This window comes from Aotus nancymaae, unplaced genomic scaffold (assembly GCF_030222135.1).
Source record: "Aotus nancymaae isolate 86718 unplaced genomic scaffold, 86718_ANA_hifiasm-v0.15.2.pri h1tg000022l_1, whole genome shotgun sequence".
Lineage (NCBI taxonomy): Eukaryota > Metazoa > Chordata > Mammalia > Primates > Aotidae > Aotus > Aotus nancymaae.
The window spans coordinates 47,891,522-47,908,225 of NW_026988435.1; the positions used below are offsets into that span (position 1 = coordinate 47,891,522).

Consider the following 16,704-nt stretch of genomic DNA (forward strand, 5'->3'; position numbering starts at 1 on the left):
CAGTTCTTTGCTTCTGCTTTCTTTTTGCCGGCTGGTGGACAGGGAGCCGTCCGGAGCGTGCCGGGATCCGAGGTACGTGACTGTGGGGACCCGGGTTCGAGGCTGGGTGGGGCCCAGGCCACGGTGCAGGTGTGCGGTGACCCCAGCTGACGCCGCTCCTCTTTCCCCAGGGCCGGCCGGGCTTCGCGGGCTTTCCTGTGAGTAACCTCGCGCCAGAGCTGAGCGCTGCCCCCCACCGCCCTCCCTGCAGGGAGGGAGGGGTCTCCACCTGGTGGCACAGAGCAGCCTGTAGAGCTGGGGTGGGCCTTGTCAAGCCTGGAGGACGAGGAAGTGATGGTAGCGGGATGTGGGCAAGAGCCCCTGGCAGGCCCCACGCTGGGTGGGCACCCTGGAGGCTCAGGCAGCTTCTTTCACCTGCAGTGTCTGGGGTGAGGTGGGGCCGAGAGGGTCCTGGTGGGGATTGACAAGGCGGGCACGTCACGGGGGCAGCTGTGGGAGGTGGAGCAGCCATCGGGGATGGGGGAGACGCAGCTGCTCGGGCCTCACCCCTACCTGGCCCCCGTTTCAGGGACCTGCGGGGCCCAAGGGCGACCTGGGCTCTAAGGGCGAACGAGGCTCCCCGGGACCCAAGGTAAGGGCTCAGGCGCCGTCCCTCAGCCCCCTCTGACCCAGGGGCGGCCCCAGCCTGCCCAGGTGACCGCTGTCAGCGGATCCGGGAGTCCCCAGCCTCTGCGGTGAGGGGTACACCCCACTTGGGCTGTCCCTGTGGTCGCCTCCCGCCCGAAAGAGGACCCAGGCTGCTCCCCGGCTGAGGACTCCTACCTTCAGGGCGCTGGGTGAGGCTTTGTGGGAAGGAGCTGGCCTGACCCTGCCGGACCTCCTGCCGTTCCAGGGGGAGAAGGGTGAGCCTGGCAGCATCTTCAGCCCCGATGGCAGTGCCCTGGGCCCTGCCCACAAAGGAGCCAAGGTGAGGCCGGGCAACCTCCTTCCAGTGTGGGGGCGTGGGAGCTTCTGGGGGCTGTGGAGACAGCCTGGGAAGGGTCTTGCCGAGGTCTCCCTCCTGACCCACGAGCCCCACCCGAGCAGGGCTCCAGCATCCAGGCCTGGCCCCTCCTGGCCCCTCATGGCCCCTCCCCTCTTGCACCCAGAGGGCCGGTCCGCCAGCCCCTCATCCTCTCCCTGCCCCTGAGCCCACCCTGCTGAGGGGAAATTCTCAACGGCTGCAGCTCTGAGCTGGCGCCTCCCTGGGGCCTGGTCTGCGGGGTGCAGGAACTCGGGCTGCACCGGCTCAGCCTTGGCAGGTTGCTGGCTGCCCCTCTAGCCTCTTCCCGGGGGCCCTGATGCCATGGGCAGCAGCTGCTGCTTCCTCTCTGCAGCCCCAGGGCAGGGCCCAGAGTCAGTTCCTCAAGGGGCCTGTGCCTGCGTCCCCGCCCCCAGTAGGCAGCCACCTGGACAGGTGGGGGGAGGGTCCTGGGGAGGATCCTGGATCTTTGGGGTATGGGGCACGGGCTCCCCCTCAGTGCTTTCCGAGGGAGCACTGAGCCCTCTGGGGGGTTTGGGTGGGCCTCAGACATAGGATCCCCAGGCCCAGTGAGAATGCCACTGTCCCACCCAGCTGTGCATCTGAGCGGGGACCTACGGCAACTGGGACACTACGTGGGCACCCCCCCGCCCCTGCTTCAGGGCCCCAGGCACACCCCATTCTTACACCAACCTGGACACAAACCCCAATCCTGAACCTCCCCCACCGGCGGCTCCTGCCTTCCGCAGAGCCGCTTGTGCCTTGGGGTCTGCCCGACGCACCAGGGGCCCTCAGGGAGGCTGCCAGGTGGGCCACAAGCTGCCACCTAACTGTGCCTTCTTGTTTTTGCTCAGGGAGAGCCGGGCTTCCGAGGACCCCCGGTAAGTGGACCCCTGGCTTTCTTTGCACTGAGCTCGGATATGGTGGCCCCCAAGGACAGGCTCGCTCAGCTGTGCGGCCCAGGGCTCCTCTCCCAAGTGCAGCTTTGAAGTGCCTGGGGCAGGTATTGGTGTGAGGCCGCAGCGGGCTCCTCGGAGCTGATGGGTGGCCCAGGGTGATGAGCCCTGCATGGCCCCTCTGCTTCACTGGCTCCTGGACTGGGGCCCCCCCGGCTCGTGGACAAGGGCTGGGGCCTGCTCCACTAAGCCCGGCTCCCTTCCTCCCGCAGGGCCCATACGGACGGCCTGGGCACAAGGGAGAGATTGGCTTTCCTGGACGGCCGGTGAGGACCTGGGGTCTCCTGTGGGGGCAGCAGATGGGGCCTGGCAGGTGGGGAGCAGCCCAGGCCCACAGGGGTGACACGCCCAGAGGGGAGTGAACAGTACTGTCCTCTCCCCAGAACCGGCCCTGCCTGAGCACAGCTCTTGTCCTGGATGTGGCTAGCCAGGACCCAGGAGGAGGCCCTGTGGGGGATACCGGGAAGTGGCCCTGGCTGTGCTGGGATCAGTCACCTCCTCCTGAAAGAGTCCTTGAGCAGGAAGAAGGAGGAGAAGGGCTGGGGCAGCCTGAGGGCTAGAAGTGTGCAAGACTGAGCGTGGGCCGGGCGGGGCCTGGTGTGGTGCTGCGGCAGCTGCCCTGCGGAAACCTGGCTGGTGGTGCCCAGTGCCCAGCAGTTCGCACCCCTGTGCCCCACCCCAGGGTCGCCCCGGGATGAACGGATTGAAAGGAGAGAAAGGGGAGCCGGGAGACGCCAGCCTTGGAATTGGCATGAGGGTGAGTGTCCCTCAAGGGGCGGCCTGGGTGGCGGGGAGACCAGGGCCTCGGGACGGCCTGGCCACAGCCTGGGGTCCTGCAGCTCCTACCGTGTAGCCATACTGCACTGGTCCTGCCATACCCATGCACAGTTATGCACACGCACACGAGTGGCCATTCTACATGCGTGCACGTGCGTGCACATACATGCCCATGCACCTGCACATGCGTGCCCATATACACATGCATTCATGCATGTATGAATCAAAATACCTGCACACACATACATACACATAAGCATGTGCACATGTACACGTGTCCATATACATGTGTGAGCCCTCCCTAGCCCATTCCATGATGGACACACACACTGCACATGTACATGCACACGTGTACAGAGATGTACGCAGATGCACACATATACACATGCATATGCACACGTGTGCACCCCCACCCGCATGCACATTCACATGCATGCACATTCACACGCGTGCATCCACACAGGCACAGCCATGTACACGCGCGCACACACACACACCTACATAGCTACTTATGCACGCATGTGCACCCGTCCACACACACACACACACACACACACACACACACATACACAGGCTGTTTTTCGTGCGCATGTGCACCCACCCGTACACCCACCCGTACACCCACCCGTACACACACCCGTACACACACAGACAACAGGCCAGCGTGGTTTCTCATGCGCATGTGCACCCATCCATACACACACACACACACACACACACACACACACACACACACACACACCAGGCCAGCGTGGTGGTTTCTCAGGGCGCCCATGGGCCTGGCCCGTGCCCTCCACACCCTCATGCTGGAGGTTCTCACGCTTAGCCACTGGTGTCCACTCTGCTGTCGCTGGATCCAAGAGCTTTGTCTCCTGGTGTCAGCAGGGTGGAGCATTTTCAGTCACCTTTTACCTGAGACACAGTGGCCTCTTCACTCCTCCGAGGGACGTTTGTGCACGACTCTGGTGTGGGGTGAGGTGGGGCCAGGGCCAGCTCCTGTCCTCAGAGAGTTGTGGCCTAAGTGACCTGCTGCATTCTCAGTTCTGCCTGTAGAGGTGGCCAGCTTCCTGATTTTTCTGATTTTCTGAACTGCTCCTGCTCTCACCTGCTGCCTGACAGGCAGCCTGTAAGCCTAACAGCTCTCTGCCCTCCCCACAGGGAATGCCTGGCCCCCCGGGGCCTCCAGGACCCCCAGGCCCTCCAGGGACTCCTGTTTACGACAGCAATGTAAGTCCCCAGTGCGCCCACTGTCCTGTGGCTGCCCATGGCTCTTACCCAGAGCCCTGCAGAGGGGCTGGGCCCTCTTCTCCCTGGGCCTCTGCGTCTGGAGGTCCTTCTGGGATGGGCCAGTCTGGTGGGCAGTGGATTAGGAGGTGAGTTCCCGAGGAAAGCGAAGCCTCGGGGAAGGGAGGGCTCTCTGGGCGCGCAGCCACTTCCGGCTGGAATTCTGCTGAGGGCCAGAGCCCAGGGGTGCTGGGGGCACTCCCGCTTTCCCGGGCTCAGCAAGTGGCCTCACACCAGGGCTCCTGGTTCTCCCAATGCCTGTTTCCTCCCGTGTCTGAGTGAAGGAACCCATGTTGCCCTGCACCTGTTACCTCCCGTGTCTGAGTGGGGGAGGCTGCCTCGTGGCCTCGCATGGTGGGGGGCGCTTCTGGGCTTGGGGACCCTGAGTGGCGGTGACCTCAGTTTCAGAACATCACCCTCAGCAGCTGCCTCTCTCCGCTCCTTCCAGGCGTTTGTTGAGTCCAGCCGCCCTGGGCGTCCAGGATTGCCAGGTGAGGGCCTGGGCTCACAGCTGGGGATACAGGCTCTGGAAGGGACCCTCTAGGGCCTCACGTTCCTTCCTGAGCCAGCTCGCTGAGCCCACACTCAGTCCTGATGATCCGGGCCCTTCCCGAGGCCTCTCCTGGCACAGCCATCCAGGACCTGACCTTGGGGCGGCCCCCATTTGCTATTTGCCATTTACATTTTGCTTCTCTACCCGAAGCAGGATGGAAGCAGCCCAGCCCCTGCTGTTGGTCAGCACGTGCCCTTCAGGCATGGCCTGGCCTCCACGTGGCCTGCTGAGGGGGACCTGGGGCTCCCCTGCTCTCCGGAGCTCTTGCTCTGACCATCCCCCACGTCCATCTGATGCCCCCACCCTGGACCCCAGGCACGGGGCATTTCGGGCTGGATCCCCCCCGGCGCACTCCATGACGGGCACTCGGTCTCTCTTCCTCCAGGAAATCGAGGCCCTTCAGGGCCCAAGGGTGCCAAAGGAGAAATGGGCCCCCCCGGACCACCAGGTGAGCAGGCGGAGGAGCCCTGGCGTGGCCAGCACTGAAGCAGGGTCACACCCAGAACCCCTGGCGGGTCCTGGCCCCTCACTGTGTGGTGACCACCTTGCCCTCTGGGAAGAAGGAAGCCCCTTCTGGGTTGATGGAGCTCTCAGAGGACCTGGTTTTGACCCCCAACAAGATCCCCCGATCACCCCGCCCACTGAGGAGCCGGCGGCTGCCCCTCCATGCTAGGCCCGAGTGGGCACAGTGTCCTTGATGTGCTGGCGATCCTGACACCCCTCTCCCCTCCATGGGGCTGGGGAACGTCTCCCAGGGCCTCGTGTGGGGAGGAGGCATTGCCCAGCAGGCTGTCCCGGGGGTGAGCCCAGTAATCCCTCCAGAAGGGCGAGAATGCCCCAGTGAGTCCCGCTTCCACTGAGGGTGGCGGGACTGCTTGGGTGCCCAGCTAAGACCACCGAGAACAGCTGGACACAATGTGAGAAGCCACTGTTTGAGGATGTCTGGGAGCTGGCAGAGCAGAAGCCCAGAGGGCTAGGCCAGCTGTGGGCACCTCTCACTGCCAGGGTCCTTTCCAAGGAGGCTGCCACATGGCCGCTATAGCTGGGGTTGCACCCCGGGGTGGGAAGGGACCGGGCAGGCGGAGGCCAGGTCTGGGCTGGGTCATCCTTAGGCCGGCACAGGCGAAGGCGGGCGGAAAGCGAGCGGGAAGGTGGGGGATGCGCTCGTCCCAGCCTCGGCTCTCGCAGCGTCTCACACGCCCAGGAAGGAGTGAGCGGCACACAGATGACCGGCGCCCACCGGAAATCGGGAGTGGCCGGCGACAGCAGACCTGAGGCCCAGCTGATGGGGTCAGCGGACCCTGAACTCCGACAGTCACACCCACAAGCTGCAGGAAACCTGGAGGTGGCGGCAGAGAGCTGGGAGGCGCAGAGGGGTCGGAATGAACCGGGGCTGACGGCAGAACAGTTGGAACTTGGGACCCGTCTGTGGGTTTAGGTGGATGAGACGTGACCAGAGAAGCAGGACGTCCAGGTGGACGTGGGCTGCCTGTCCCTGGGAGCCAGAGAGAGGGCCCCGGGGGCAGCGGAGGGGGCGGTGTTTGCAGCGGAATGGCCGAGGCTCTTCCAAAGCCCAGGAAGGTGCAGAGCTCCCCACATTTGAAGATCAAGAATAAGAGTGATGAGATTTCTCAACAGAATGGGAGAAGCCAGAAGACCATAAATGGTTTCAAACATCCAAGAAAGGGAACTGCCAGCATGGACTCCTACAGCCAGAGGCATCCCGCAGCGTCAGAACCAGATGGCGTCCAGCAGGCAGCCACTCCAGACCTGACCTGTGTCGGCGGAGGCTCTTCAGGGAGATGATGAGGCCGAGGGAGTGCAGAGATGGGGGGAGAGAATGCCAGCGGGAACCCATGCAGGCAGCGTGACAGGACGTCCCGGCGACAGTGGGGTCAGAGGCTCCCGCAGGAACCGGTGCAGGCCGCGGGACAGGACGTCCCAGCGACAGTGGGGTCAGAGGCTCCCGCAGGAACCGGTGCAGGCCGCGGGACAGGACGTCCCAGCGACAGTGGGGTCAGAGGCTCCCGCAGGAACCGGTGCAGGCCGCGGGACAGGACGTCCCAGCGACAGTGGGGTCAGAGGCTCCCGCAGGAACCGGTGCAGGCCGTGTGACAGGACGTCCCAGCGACAGTGGGGTCAGAGGCTCCCGCAGGAACCGGTGCAGGCCGCGGGACATGGGGTCCCAGCGACAGTGGGGTCAGAGGCTCCCGCAGGAACCGGTGCAGGCCGCGGGACAGGACGTCCCAGCCACAGTGGGGTCAGAGGCTCCCGCAGGAACCGGTGCAGGCCGTGTGACAGGACGTCCCAGCCACAGTGGGGTCAGAGGCTCCCGCAGGAACCGGTGCAGGCCGCGGGACAGGACGTCCCAGCCACAGTGGGGTCAGAGGCTCCCGCAGGAACCGGTGCAGGCCGTGTGACAGGACGTCCCAGCGACAGTGGGGTCAGAGGCTCCCGCAGGAACCGGTGCAGGCCGCGTGACAGGACGTCCCGGCGACAGTGGGGTCAGAGGCTCCCGCAGGAACCGGTGCAGGCCGCGGGACAGGACGTCCCAGCCACAGTGGGGTCAGAGGCTCCCGCAGGAACCGGTGCAGGCCGTGTGACAGGACGTCCCAGCCACAGTGGGGTCAGAGGCTCCCGCAGGAACCGGTGCAGGCCGCGGGACAGGACGTCCCAGCCACAGTGGGGTCAGAGGCTCCCGCAGGAACCGGTGCAGGCCGTGTGACAGGACGTCCCAGCCACAGTGGGGTCAGAGGCTCCCGCAGGAACCGGTGCAGGCCGCGGGACAGGACGTCCCAGCCACAGTGGGGTCAGAGGCTCCCGCAGGAACCGGTGCAGGCCGTGTGACAGGACGTCCCAGCGACAGTGGGGTCAGAGGCTCCCGCAGGAACCGGTGCAGGCCGCGGGACAGGATGTCCCAGCGACAGTGGGGTCAGAGGCTCCCGCAGGAACCGGTGCAGGCCGCGGGACAGGACGTCCCAGCCACAGTGGGGTCAGAGGCCCCCTCAGTCTTGGCGCCCTGGGGAGTGGCAGTAGTTCTCACTCTGCTGGACTGTGAGGTTGGAGAGGAAGGCAGAGCTGACGGGGAGAGGCAGGATGGCGCACACGGGACGTTTAAAACAGACTGCATCCAAAGAAGCCAACACGGGAGAGGAAAAGGAGCGTCGAACAGGCGGGACGAACGGAGACCAGGGAGTGAAACAGGAGCTCGAAGCGCAGGTCCATCTGCAGGTGCCGTAGTGTGACTCGGGGAGACACGGCCACCGAAGGACAGACGCCGTCAACGGGATACGCCAAACCCGACGTGTGCTGCTGCGAGAGACGCGCCCCCTGCTGGGACCAGAGAGGGCAGGGCACCCGGGGGCGGGTGTGGGTTCGGGTGTGTGTGGAGCGTATGTGGTGTGCTGGGTGTGCAGGGGTGTGTGTGGGGGTGTGGAGTGTATGGGTGTGTAGTGGGGTGTGGGTGTGTGGTGTGGGTGTTGGGGTGGGTGTGGGTTCGGGTGTGTGTGGAGCGTACGTGGGTGTGTGGTGTGGGTGTATAGGAGTGTGTGGGTGTTGGGGTGGGTGTGGGTGTTTAGGAATGTGGAGTGTGTGTATGTGGGTGTGTGGGTGTTGGGGTGGGTGTGGCTATGCTGGGTGTGGAGTGGGGTGTGGGTGTGTAGTGGGGTGTGGTATGGAGTGTGCGTATGTGGATTTAATGTGGGGTGTAGTGTGCTAGGTGTGCTGGGTGTGTGTGTGTAGTGTGTGTGGAGTGGGGTGTGGGTGTGTAGGAGGGTGTGGAGTGTGCATATGTGGATGTAGTGTGGGGTGTAGTGTGCTAGGTGTGCTGGGTGTGTGTGGGTGTGTAATGTGTGTGTATGGGTGCGTATGTAATGAGTGCGTATGTGGGTGTGTAGTATGGGGTGTGGCTCGGTGTGTGCAAAGTATATCCTGGATTAGGAAACATGGTCAAAAATAACAAATGCTCGTTGGGCGCGGTGGCTCACACCTGTAGTCCCAGCACTTTGGGAGGCTGAGGCAGGCAGATCACGAGATCAAGAGATCAAGACCATCCTGGCCATCATGGGAAGCCCCTTCTCTACTAAAAACACACAAAAACTAGCTGGGCATGGTGGTGCGCACCTGTAGTCTCAGCTACTTGGGAGGCCGAGGCAGGAGAATCCCTGAACCTGGGAGGCAGAGGTTGCAGTGAGCTGAGATCATGCCACCGCACTCCAGTCTGGCGACAGTGAGACTCCGTCCTGAAAAATGTTCATTGAGACAATGAAGCATCTCTACTAGAGAAATCCAGTAGTTCTACAATTCTGTGCATCTAATGAGACAGCCTCAAGATACGACGAGTGAAAAATTGGTAAAGTCAAAAAGAAAAATCAATCATTATAGGGAGACTTTCATCCCAGGGAGACCTGAACGGCAGGTCTGTCAGGCGTTACCTGCTAAGGTCTCCAGGCTGCGTTCCCAGCATCGGGACCAGAGGCTAGGTGGACAGCAGGCCTGGCCTGTGGGAACCGAGATCTCACGACGTACAGCGGAAGCACGTGGGAAATGCCACAGGGCAGTGCCCTTCCAGGCGGCTCGTGAGTCAAGCAGAAGCAGGTGGACGTGAGAAACGGCTCCAGAGCTTAGGTGCGCCGAGGGCAGCCCCAGCCCTCACATTGCAGCCGCGGGGGCCTCACCCCAGCACGACCCCCAGGCTCCCAGGCCCTGGGGCCTCCACAGCCAGTCACTTACAAAAGGACCCGGAGTGCGGCCCAGCCCGGGAGGAGCACAGGTCCCAACAGCAGCTGTGCCCTCCAACCCCAGGGACTGTGCCTGTGGGATGGGGGACGCTCTGGGCATGTGGAGCGACCTGCTCAGAAGCTTCCGGGTCACAAGGCACGGCCTCCAGGTGAGGTCGTCTCCACCCCGGTCAGGCTTCCAGGGGACAGTCGGTGAGAAGGTTCGCCCCAGGCCGCCTTCCCACCTGGAAGGAGAAGGCGTTTTGTTATCTCCGTTCACAAAATTACAGCCTTAAATGGCACACGTTTCCACGCACCCCGCCTAAGATGTTAACCACAAATTTTTTTGATGAAAATAGACGGGAAGAAATATTAAAGATCAGTTATGAAAGAAGACAAGTTACATATGTTTTATATATTTATAAAATAACAAGGACCAAGAAGGTAAAACAATCCAGTGAGTTCTTTGAGAAGGCTGATCGTATTCACACACCTCCGCCAAGACTGATAAAAAGGAGGAAACAAGTGATTTCACCAAAGGCCTCGTCCGTGGTCTGGAAGGAGCCACCGTGGACTTTCCACAGCGTCACCCTCGGAGAGGGTGCGGGACCCTCATCGGGACTGAGACACGGAGGGGGTGCGGGACCCTCGTCAGGACCGAGACGCGGAGGGGGTGCGGGACCCTCGTCAGGACCGAGACACGCTGCAGGGGAAGCCTGGGCACCGTTGGACCCCACTCAGCGACACACCCTGTCTCTCTCGGTGCTGGGGGCTGCAGGGGAAGCCTGGGCGCCTTCGGACCCCACTCAGTGACACCCCGTCTCTCTCAGTGCTGGGGGCTGCGGGGAAGCCTGGGCGCCTTCGGACCCCACTCAGTGACACCCCGTCTCTCTCGGTGCTGGGGGCTGCAGGGGAAGCCTGGGCGCCGTCGGACCCCACTCAGCGACACACCCTGTCTCTCTCGGTGCTGGGGGCTGCAGGGGAAGCCTGGGCGCCTTCGGACCCCACTCAGTGACACCCCGTCTCTCTCAGTGCTGGGGGCTGCGGGGAAGCCTGGGCGCCGTCGGACCCCACTCAGTGACACCCCGTCTCTCTCAGTGCTGGGGGCTGCAGGGGAAGCCTGGGCACCACCAGACACCCCTCAGCGGCACCTCTGTCTCTCTCTTGTAGGGCAGTTTCCATTTGACTTCCTTCAGTTGGAAGCTGAAATGAAGGTGGGTGACACCCTAGTGGGGCTGGGGGCCCCCAAGGTCCTGTACATCTCCTGGGTGGCAGCTCCATCCAGCCCAAGCCCCCTTTTCTGTGTTCAGGCCTGTGAGGGGTGCTGGCCCCAGAGGGCGTGGCGTTCCTGTCCCCGCTCAGTTTTTGGGAGACTTGGCTGATGCAGTGGGAGCTGGGGAGTCAAGCCCCGTTTTATGCGGCAGCAGCTAGGAGGCCTGGGCTCTGGAAGCTTCCGGCCACCTTGCCCTGGCTTGGGAGGGACAGGAGGCTGCCTGTGCCTTGTAGGGGTTTGGGGCTCCCGTGTCTGACAAGTGCTTCCGTCCACAGGGCGAGAAGGGAGACCGAGGTGACGCAGGACAGAAAGGCGAAAGGGGTGAGCCCGGGGGCAGTGGCTCCCCGGGCCCCCCAGGCCCCCCTGGCTACCCTGGGATTCCAGTAAGTCTCAGCCTGTGCAGACAGAGTGCATGTCGCAGGGGTCTGGGTCCAGGAGCTGAGGGCGGGTCCAGCCCAGCCGCTGACGTCTGCCAAGGCTGGAGAGGCCCCTGCAAGTCCGGCAGCCCTGACGCGTCCCTGTCCCCGCAGGGTGTGTGGATGTGGGTGCGCTGGCCCCGGACGCCCCTCGCCCCCACAGCGCTCTGTGTCGTGCCCTCCTGCGGGGGCCTGGCCCATCCGCCTCTGCTCCCCGGCTGGGTGGGATAGGGGCTTAGGCCCATCAGTCCTGAAGACTCCAGAGAGCTCTGGGTCCCAGCTTCTGCCTGGGGGCCCATACATCGTTGGGGGCCGCGCTGGTCCCTGTCCCAGGATCGCGCCCCAGGGAAGGATGATGGTGTGGGGTTTCTCAGGCTACGGCGTGGGCAGGGAGGGGACCAGTGACCCAGAGGCTGCACTTGCTAAGGGGGTCTCCGCAGACACAGCCACAGCCCCACAAGCTTGCCCGACCTGTGCCCAGGCCATGAGGTAACCAGGAAGCGTCTCTTGTCCCCATCCCTAGGGTTCCAAGGGCGAGAGCATCCGGGGCCAGCCCGGCCCACCTGGACCTCAGGGGCCCCCTGGCATTGGCTACGAGGGGCGCCAGGGCCCTCCCGGCCCTCCAGGCCCCCCCGGCCCCCCAGGGGCCCCGTCATTTCCTGGCCCTCACAGGCAGAGTAAGTCAGTGGGGAGTGGGCCCTGGGCAGAGACCCCTCGTGTGGCCTTGTGTTCCCACCTTGGTTTCTCTCCCACAGCTATCAGCATTCCCGGCCCTCCAGGCCCTCCTGGGCCCCCTGGGCCCCCTGGAACCATGGGTGCCTCCTCAGGGGTAAGTATCGAGGCAGCCAGCCGGGCACCTGCGTCCCGTGCCCTGGCTGGTTCTGCAGACCCTGCCCCTCAGAGGCACCGTCCCACGGACCCCACAGGGAGAAGCATAGGAAGCCGAGATGCAGTTTCCGGGGTGGAAGCGGGGCGGGGCCACGGGGGGATTCAGTGGGCCCAGGAGGAGGACCCCAGCTGCGAAGTACCCGGGGTTCATGCCCTGTGCACAGAGGCTGAGGGGCTGGAGATGGGCAGGCATCCCCATGGTGCTCATGGGGCAGCAGCCTCAGTCCACGCCTGCCCAGAGCCCTGCGCCCCCCGCAGCACCCTGAAACGGGCATCCCTTCCTCCTGCCTCCGCCCCACGCTCCTGCATTTGGGTCCCGCCAGGTGAGGCTCTGGGCCACGCGCCAGGCCATGCTGGGCCAGGTGCACGAGGTGCCCGAGGGCTGGCTCATGTTCGTGGCCGACGAGGAGGAGCTCTACGTCCGTGTGCGGAACGGCTTCAGGAAGGTCCAGGTGAGTGCTCTGTGCGGCAGGGTCCCAACCCGTGGAAGGGCCAGTGCCGCCTCCTGGGGCTGGCGGAAGGCAGGAGGCCCAGACCCCAGGCAGGGATGGAGGGTGGCGGCCCGCGCTTCTTAAACTTTGGAACTTCTAGAAAAGTCAGTAAAATGCTTTTGTGAGCAGTTTTTGGTTTAGAGAAAAGTGAGCTCAAACGTCTTAAAGTGGGCGAACGCATGGTGTGTGAGGGGCGCTCTCCCGGGGCTCCCCAGAGGTTCACGTCGCAGTGAACATTTACAAAGACAAACATCACCTCGCACACCCGTTAACAAGACAAGGTGTCTGATGGGACGACGTGGCGGGTGGGCTCAGTCCTTCAGGGGCCACGTGACGGCCACAGCCTGGTGGCTCTGCACCCCGAGTTACAAACGCCCAGGTGGGAGGAAGTGTGTCCACACTGCTTAGAACTGGCCTTGCTCACGGGCCTGGTTCCTCAGACACACCCGGGGTGGCGCCAGCCAGGCAAGGCCAGCCCCTTTCCTGCTTTTCCAAAATGGCCTGGGTGGCAGGAACGGCCAGTCTGATCCAGGGGGGCAAGGCCGTGCTTGCTGGGAGAGGTTTGCCTTCATGTGGCGAAGGTGAGGACTGGGAGAAGCCCCATGTCACTGGAATGGCCATGATGTCCGTGGGAGCCTCCACTGCAGAGCACCACGCATTGACGTAGCCCTGCCTTCCAGAGCCCTTCCACCCTCAAGCCACCGGCCCCCACCGGGCCTGGCTGGCCCCTGCAGCACCCCAGAGAGTGAACCCCACTCCAGTCCCTTCATTGTCCAGCGAGAGGCTGCAGGTCTCACAGCAGACACTGAGCTGGTGCCCACTGTGTGCCAGGCGTCCTCGTAGGCACTGGGACACAGCCCCGTCCCAATGTTCAGGGGCTTTGGTCCTGGCAGGAGGAGGCAGGGGATGGCATCCTAGCAAACACATGCCAGGAGGGCCAGGTGCTGGGGAGAGACGGCGGGTGCTGGGGAGGGAGGGCGCCCTGCTGTGGGCAGGGAGGGCCAGGTGCTGGGGAGGGAGGGCGCCCTGCTGTGGGCAGGGAGGGCCGGGTGCTGGTGAGGGAGGGCGCCCTGCTGTGGGCAGGGAGGGCCGGGTGCTGGGGAGGGAGGGCGCCCTGCTGTGGGCAGGAAAGGCCGGGTGCTGGGTGCTGGGGAGGGAGGGCGCCCTGCTGTGGGCAGGAAGGGCCGGGTGCTGGTGAGGGAGGGCGCCCTGCTGTGGGCAGGAAGGGCCGGGTGCTGGGGAGGGAGGGCGCCCTGCTGTGGGCAGGAAAGGCCGGGTGCTGGGTGCTGGGGAGGGAGGGCGCCCTGCTGTGGGCAGGAAGGGCCGGGTGCTGGGTGCTGGTGAGGGAGGGCGCCCTGCTGTGGGCAGGAAGGGCCGGGTGCTGGTGAGGGAGGGCGCCCTGCTGTGGGCAGGGAGGGCCGGGTGCTGGGTGCTGGGAAGGGAGGGCGCCCTGCTGTGGGCTGGCAGGGCCAGGTGCTGGTGAGGGAGGGCGCCCTGATGTGGGCAGGGAGGGCCAGGTGCTGGGTGCTGGGAAGGGAGGGCGCCCTGGTGCAGGCCCAGCCGCAGGTCCTGGATGACCCTGCTGCTTTTTTCCAGCTGGAAGCCCAGACGCTACTCACACGAGGAATGGTGGTAAGCAGCGTTTTTTCTGTCAGACTGGTGGGTGGTCAGAACGTGAGGGGGTACGTGCTGTGTCCTGTTTTGGGAGCAACACCTGGTCCTTTGGCGTCCTGGTGCTGAGAACATGACTCGCCGTTGGCCGCTGCTGCAGAAGTGGGTGCAGATCACCCAGTGCTTCTGAGACTCTCGGCTGCCTGCCTCACGCGGTGCCGCTCCCGTCCCTCGGCTTCCTCCACGTGTCTGCTCCTCATTGCCCTCCTCAGGGTCAAATCCTCTCATCCAAAATCCACATCTTGTGTCTTTGCTGTCCCTTACCCAAAGTGCCAGACCCAAGAATGGTTATCTGTAGAGTGGTGGGCGACTGGGTGGGTGAATCAATAGGGAGGTGGGTGGGTGGATGGACAGGTGGGTGATGGATGGGGAGGTGGACGGATGAATGGTGGACAGGTGGGTGGGTGGGTGGGTGGATGGTGTGAAGGTGAGTGAGTGGGTGGGTAGATGGATGGTGTGAAGGTGGGTGAGTGAGTGGGTGGGTAGATGGATGGTGTGAAGGTGAGTGGCTGGGTGGGTAGATGGATGGTGTGAAGGTGAGTGGGTGGGTGGGTAGATGGATGGTGTGAAGGTGGGTGGGTGGGTGGGTAGATGGATGGTGTGAAGGTGGGTGGGTGGGTGCGTAGATGGATGGTGTGAAGGTGAGTGGCTGGGTGGGTAGATGGATGGTGTGAAGGTGAGTGGCTGGGTGGGTAGATGGATGGTGTGAAGGTGGGTGGGTGGGAATATTTTCACTTTCCTGAGTGTTCGTCCCACTGCTGTCAGCCCCTCCTTGAGTGGAGGTCATGCCTCCTTAATTGGCTCAGGAGTGAGGCCTGATGTGTCAGGGACTCCTCACAGGGCTGAGTCTCACTCATCTGTGGATTCAGTCAGCCCGTCAATAGTCACGGCCCGCCCTGCTTGCCGGGTAGCCGTTGATGTCCTGGGTCACCGACTGCCCGGCTCCGTGGAGCGGACACTGGGGACAGCAGTGCAGGCAGAGTGCGGTGGATGGCGGCCGGCTCAGGAGAGCTCAGGCTGCGGGGAAAGGTGCAGAATCAGTCAGGAGAGTCAGGCCTGGGCGCTGGGATTTCTAAAGTGTAGGTCACGTCTGTGAACTGAGGCAGACAGAGCAAGGGCTCAGGGGGATGAGAAGGTCAAAGATCGCCACGCCGAGGTCAGGGCCCCTGAATTGGAGCCGAGTCAGCAAGAAGAGGGCAGGTCAGGGCACGTGGGCAGTGAGGGCCGCAGCTTCTGAGCACGGCTGGGCCTGCTGGGCCTGAGCAGAGGTGACCCGCAGCGCGGCACCGCGCCACACAGGACTCCCCTCCCTGGCTCCTGCCCACGCTGCCAGAGCAGCCCTGGGGTCGGGGTGCAGCTTCCTGCTCGCCAGCTCGGAGTCCAGCCCAGAGGGAGGGGGGACCTGCAGGGCCCCCGCCCACCGGCACCTCATCTCCGGCCTGCAGGACAACGAAGTGGCTGCCTTGCAGCCCCCCGTGGTGCAACTGCACGACAGCAACCCCTACCCCTGGAGGGATCAGCCCCGTCCCACCGCGCGGCCCTGGCGGGCAGACGACATCCTGGCCAGCCCCCCTCGCCTGCCCGAGCCCCAGCCGTACCCCGGAGCCCCACACCACGGCTCCTACGTGCACCTGCGGCCGGCACGCCCCACGAGCCTGCCTGCCCACACCCACCTCAACTTCCAGCCTGTGGTGAGTGCCCCCAAAGTGGGCTCAGCTCCACCTGGCCCCTCGGCTCTCAGGACAGTGGAAGAGGACCCAGCCCCTGCAGAGCTGCTGGGGTCCCAGGCTTCGGCCACGGGTGGGCATCTGCTGGCTCAGGGCCACTCAGGGCAGGTCGGCAGGGCCTGGGACTTGCCCTCTGGTGGCCAAGCGGTGGTCATGGAAGTCCAGTGCCCAGGAAGCGGTCCTGGTCACATCCTTGAGGGGGCAAGCCTCCGCCTACAGAGGCAGCGGGGGGGCTGCCATCTGGGCCCTCAGTGTCCCATGGGCATTTTCCACTCAGCCTCCCAGGCCTGCCTGTCCACACGGGTGTGGGCCTGGGTGATAGACCCAGGGCCTCCGGGACCCCGCCTGGGGGCAGAGGGCAGCACCTGATGCAGCCCGTGAGGTTCACCTCTCTCCGGCCTCCCCCACCCTTCCCACCCCCTCCCTGCAGCTTCACCTGGTTGCACTCAACAGCCCGCTGACGGGCAGCATGCGGGGCATCCGCGGGGCCGACTTCCAGTGCTTCCAGCAGGCGCGGGCCGTGGGGCTGGCGGGCACGTTCCGCGCCTTCCTGTCCTCGCGGCTGCAGGACCTGTACAGCATTGTGCGCCGCGCCGACCGCGCGGCCGTGCCCATCGTCAACCTCAAGGTGGGTCGGTCAGTCCTGAGGGCGCGGCTCCTCGGCCATGCGTGGCCTGTGGGGTGAGCTCCCGGCAGGGGGCTTCCCTCAAGGGTCTCTGGAGGCCGCCATGGTAGACGCTGCCACCCAGCCTGGTGACTTCAGGACAGGCTCTGGGTGGGTCACACCCCGCAAGGCTCAGGCAGGGCCTCTGCATCCCGGGGCACTGCCCCATCCCCCAGGACATCCCAGGAGGCCCCCAGCGTGGCCCCCTGACCCCCGCTCCCCCGCCAGTGCCTCTCAGAGGCTCCCATGCTGCTGGCCTGAGTGT

At 64.4% G+C, this 16,704-nt stretch overlaps 1 protein-coding gene across 2 annotated transcripts in view; it reads left to right on the forward strand.

The window, feature by feature from the left end:
• Positions 1–16,704, forward strand: part of COL18A1 (collagen type XVIII alpha 1 chain) — a 55,592-nt gene that overhangs the window by 37,076 nt on the left and 1,812 nt on the right. For both annotated transcript variants that reach the window (XM_064380260.1, XM_064380261.1), the window contains exons 22-39: positions 43–72; positions 171–197; positions 569–631; positions 893–967; positions 1,876–1,902; positions 2,190–2,243; positions 2,660–2,734; positions 3,913–3,981; positions 4,487–4,529; positions 4,977–5,039; positions 10,480–10,523; positions 10,858–10,965; positions 11,522–11,675; positions 11,754–11,827; positions 12,210–12,338; positions 13,974–14,009; positions 15,494–15,739; positions 16,206–16,403. In XM_064380260.1, coding sequence (XP_064236330.1) covers positions 43–72; positions 171–197; positions 569–631; positions 893–967; positions 1,876–1,902; positions 2,190–2,243; positions 2,660–2,734; positions 3,913–3,981; positions 4,487–4,529; positions 4,977–5,039; positions 10,480–10,523; positions 10,858–10,965; positions 11,522–11,675; positions 11,754–11,827; positions 12,210–12,338; positions 13,974–14,009; positions 15,494–15,739; positions 16,206–16,403 — 1,515 coding nt within the window. The remainder of the gene's footprint in view (positions 1–42; positions 73–170; positions 198–568; positions 632–892; positions 968–1,875; positions 1,903–2,189; positions 2,244–2,659; positions 2,735–3,912; positions 3,982–4,486; positions 4,530–4,976; positions 5,040–10,479; positions 10,524–10,857; positions 10,966–11,521; positions 11,676–11,753; positions 11,828–12,209; positions 12,339–13,973; positions 14,010–15,493; positions 15,740–16,205; positions 16,404–16,704) is intronic.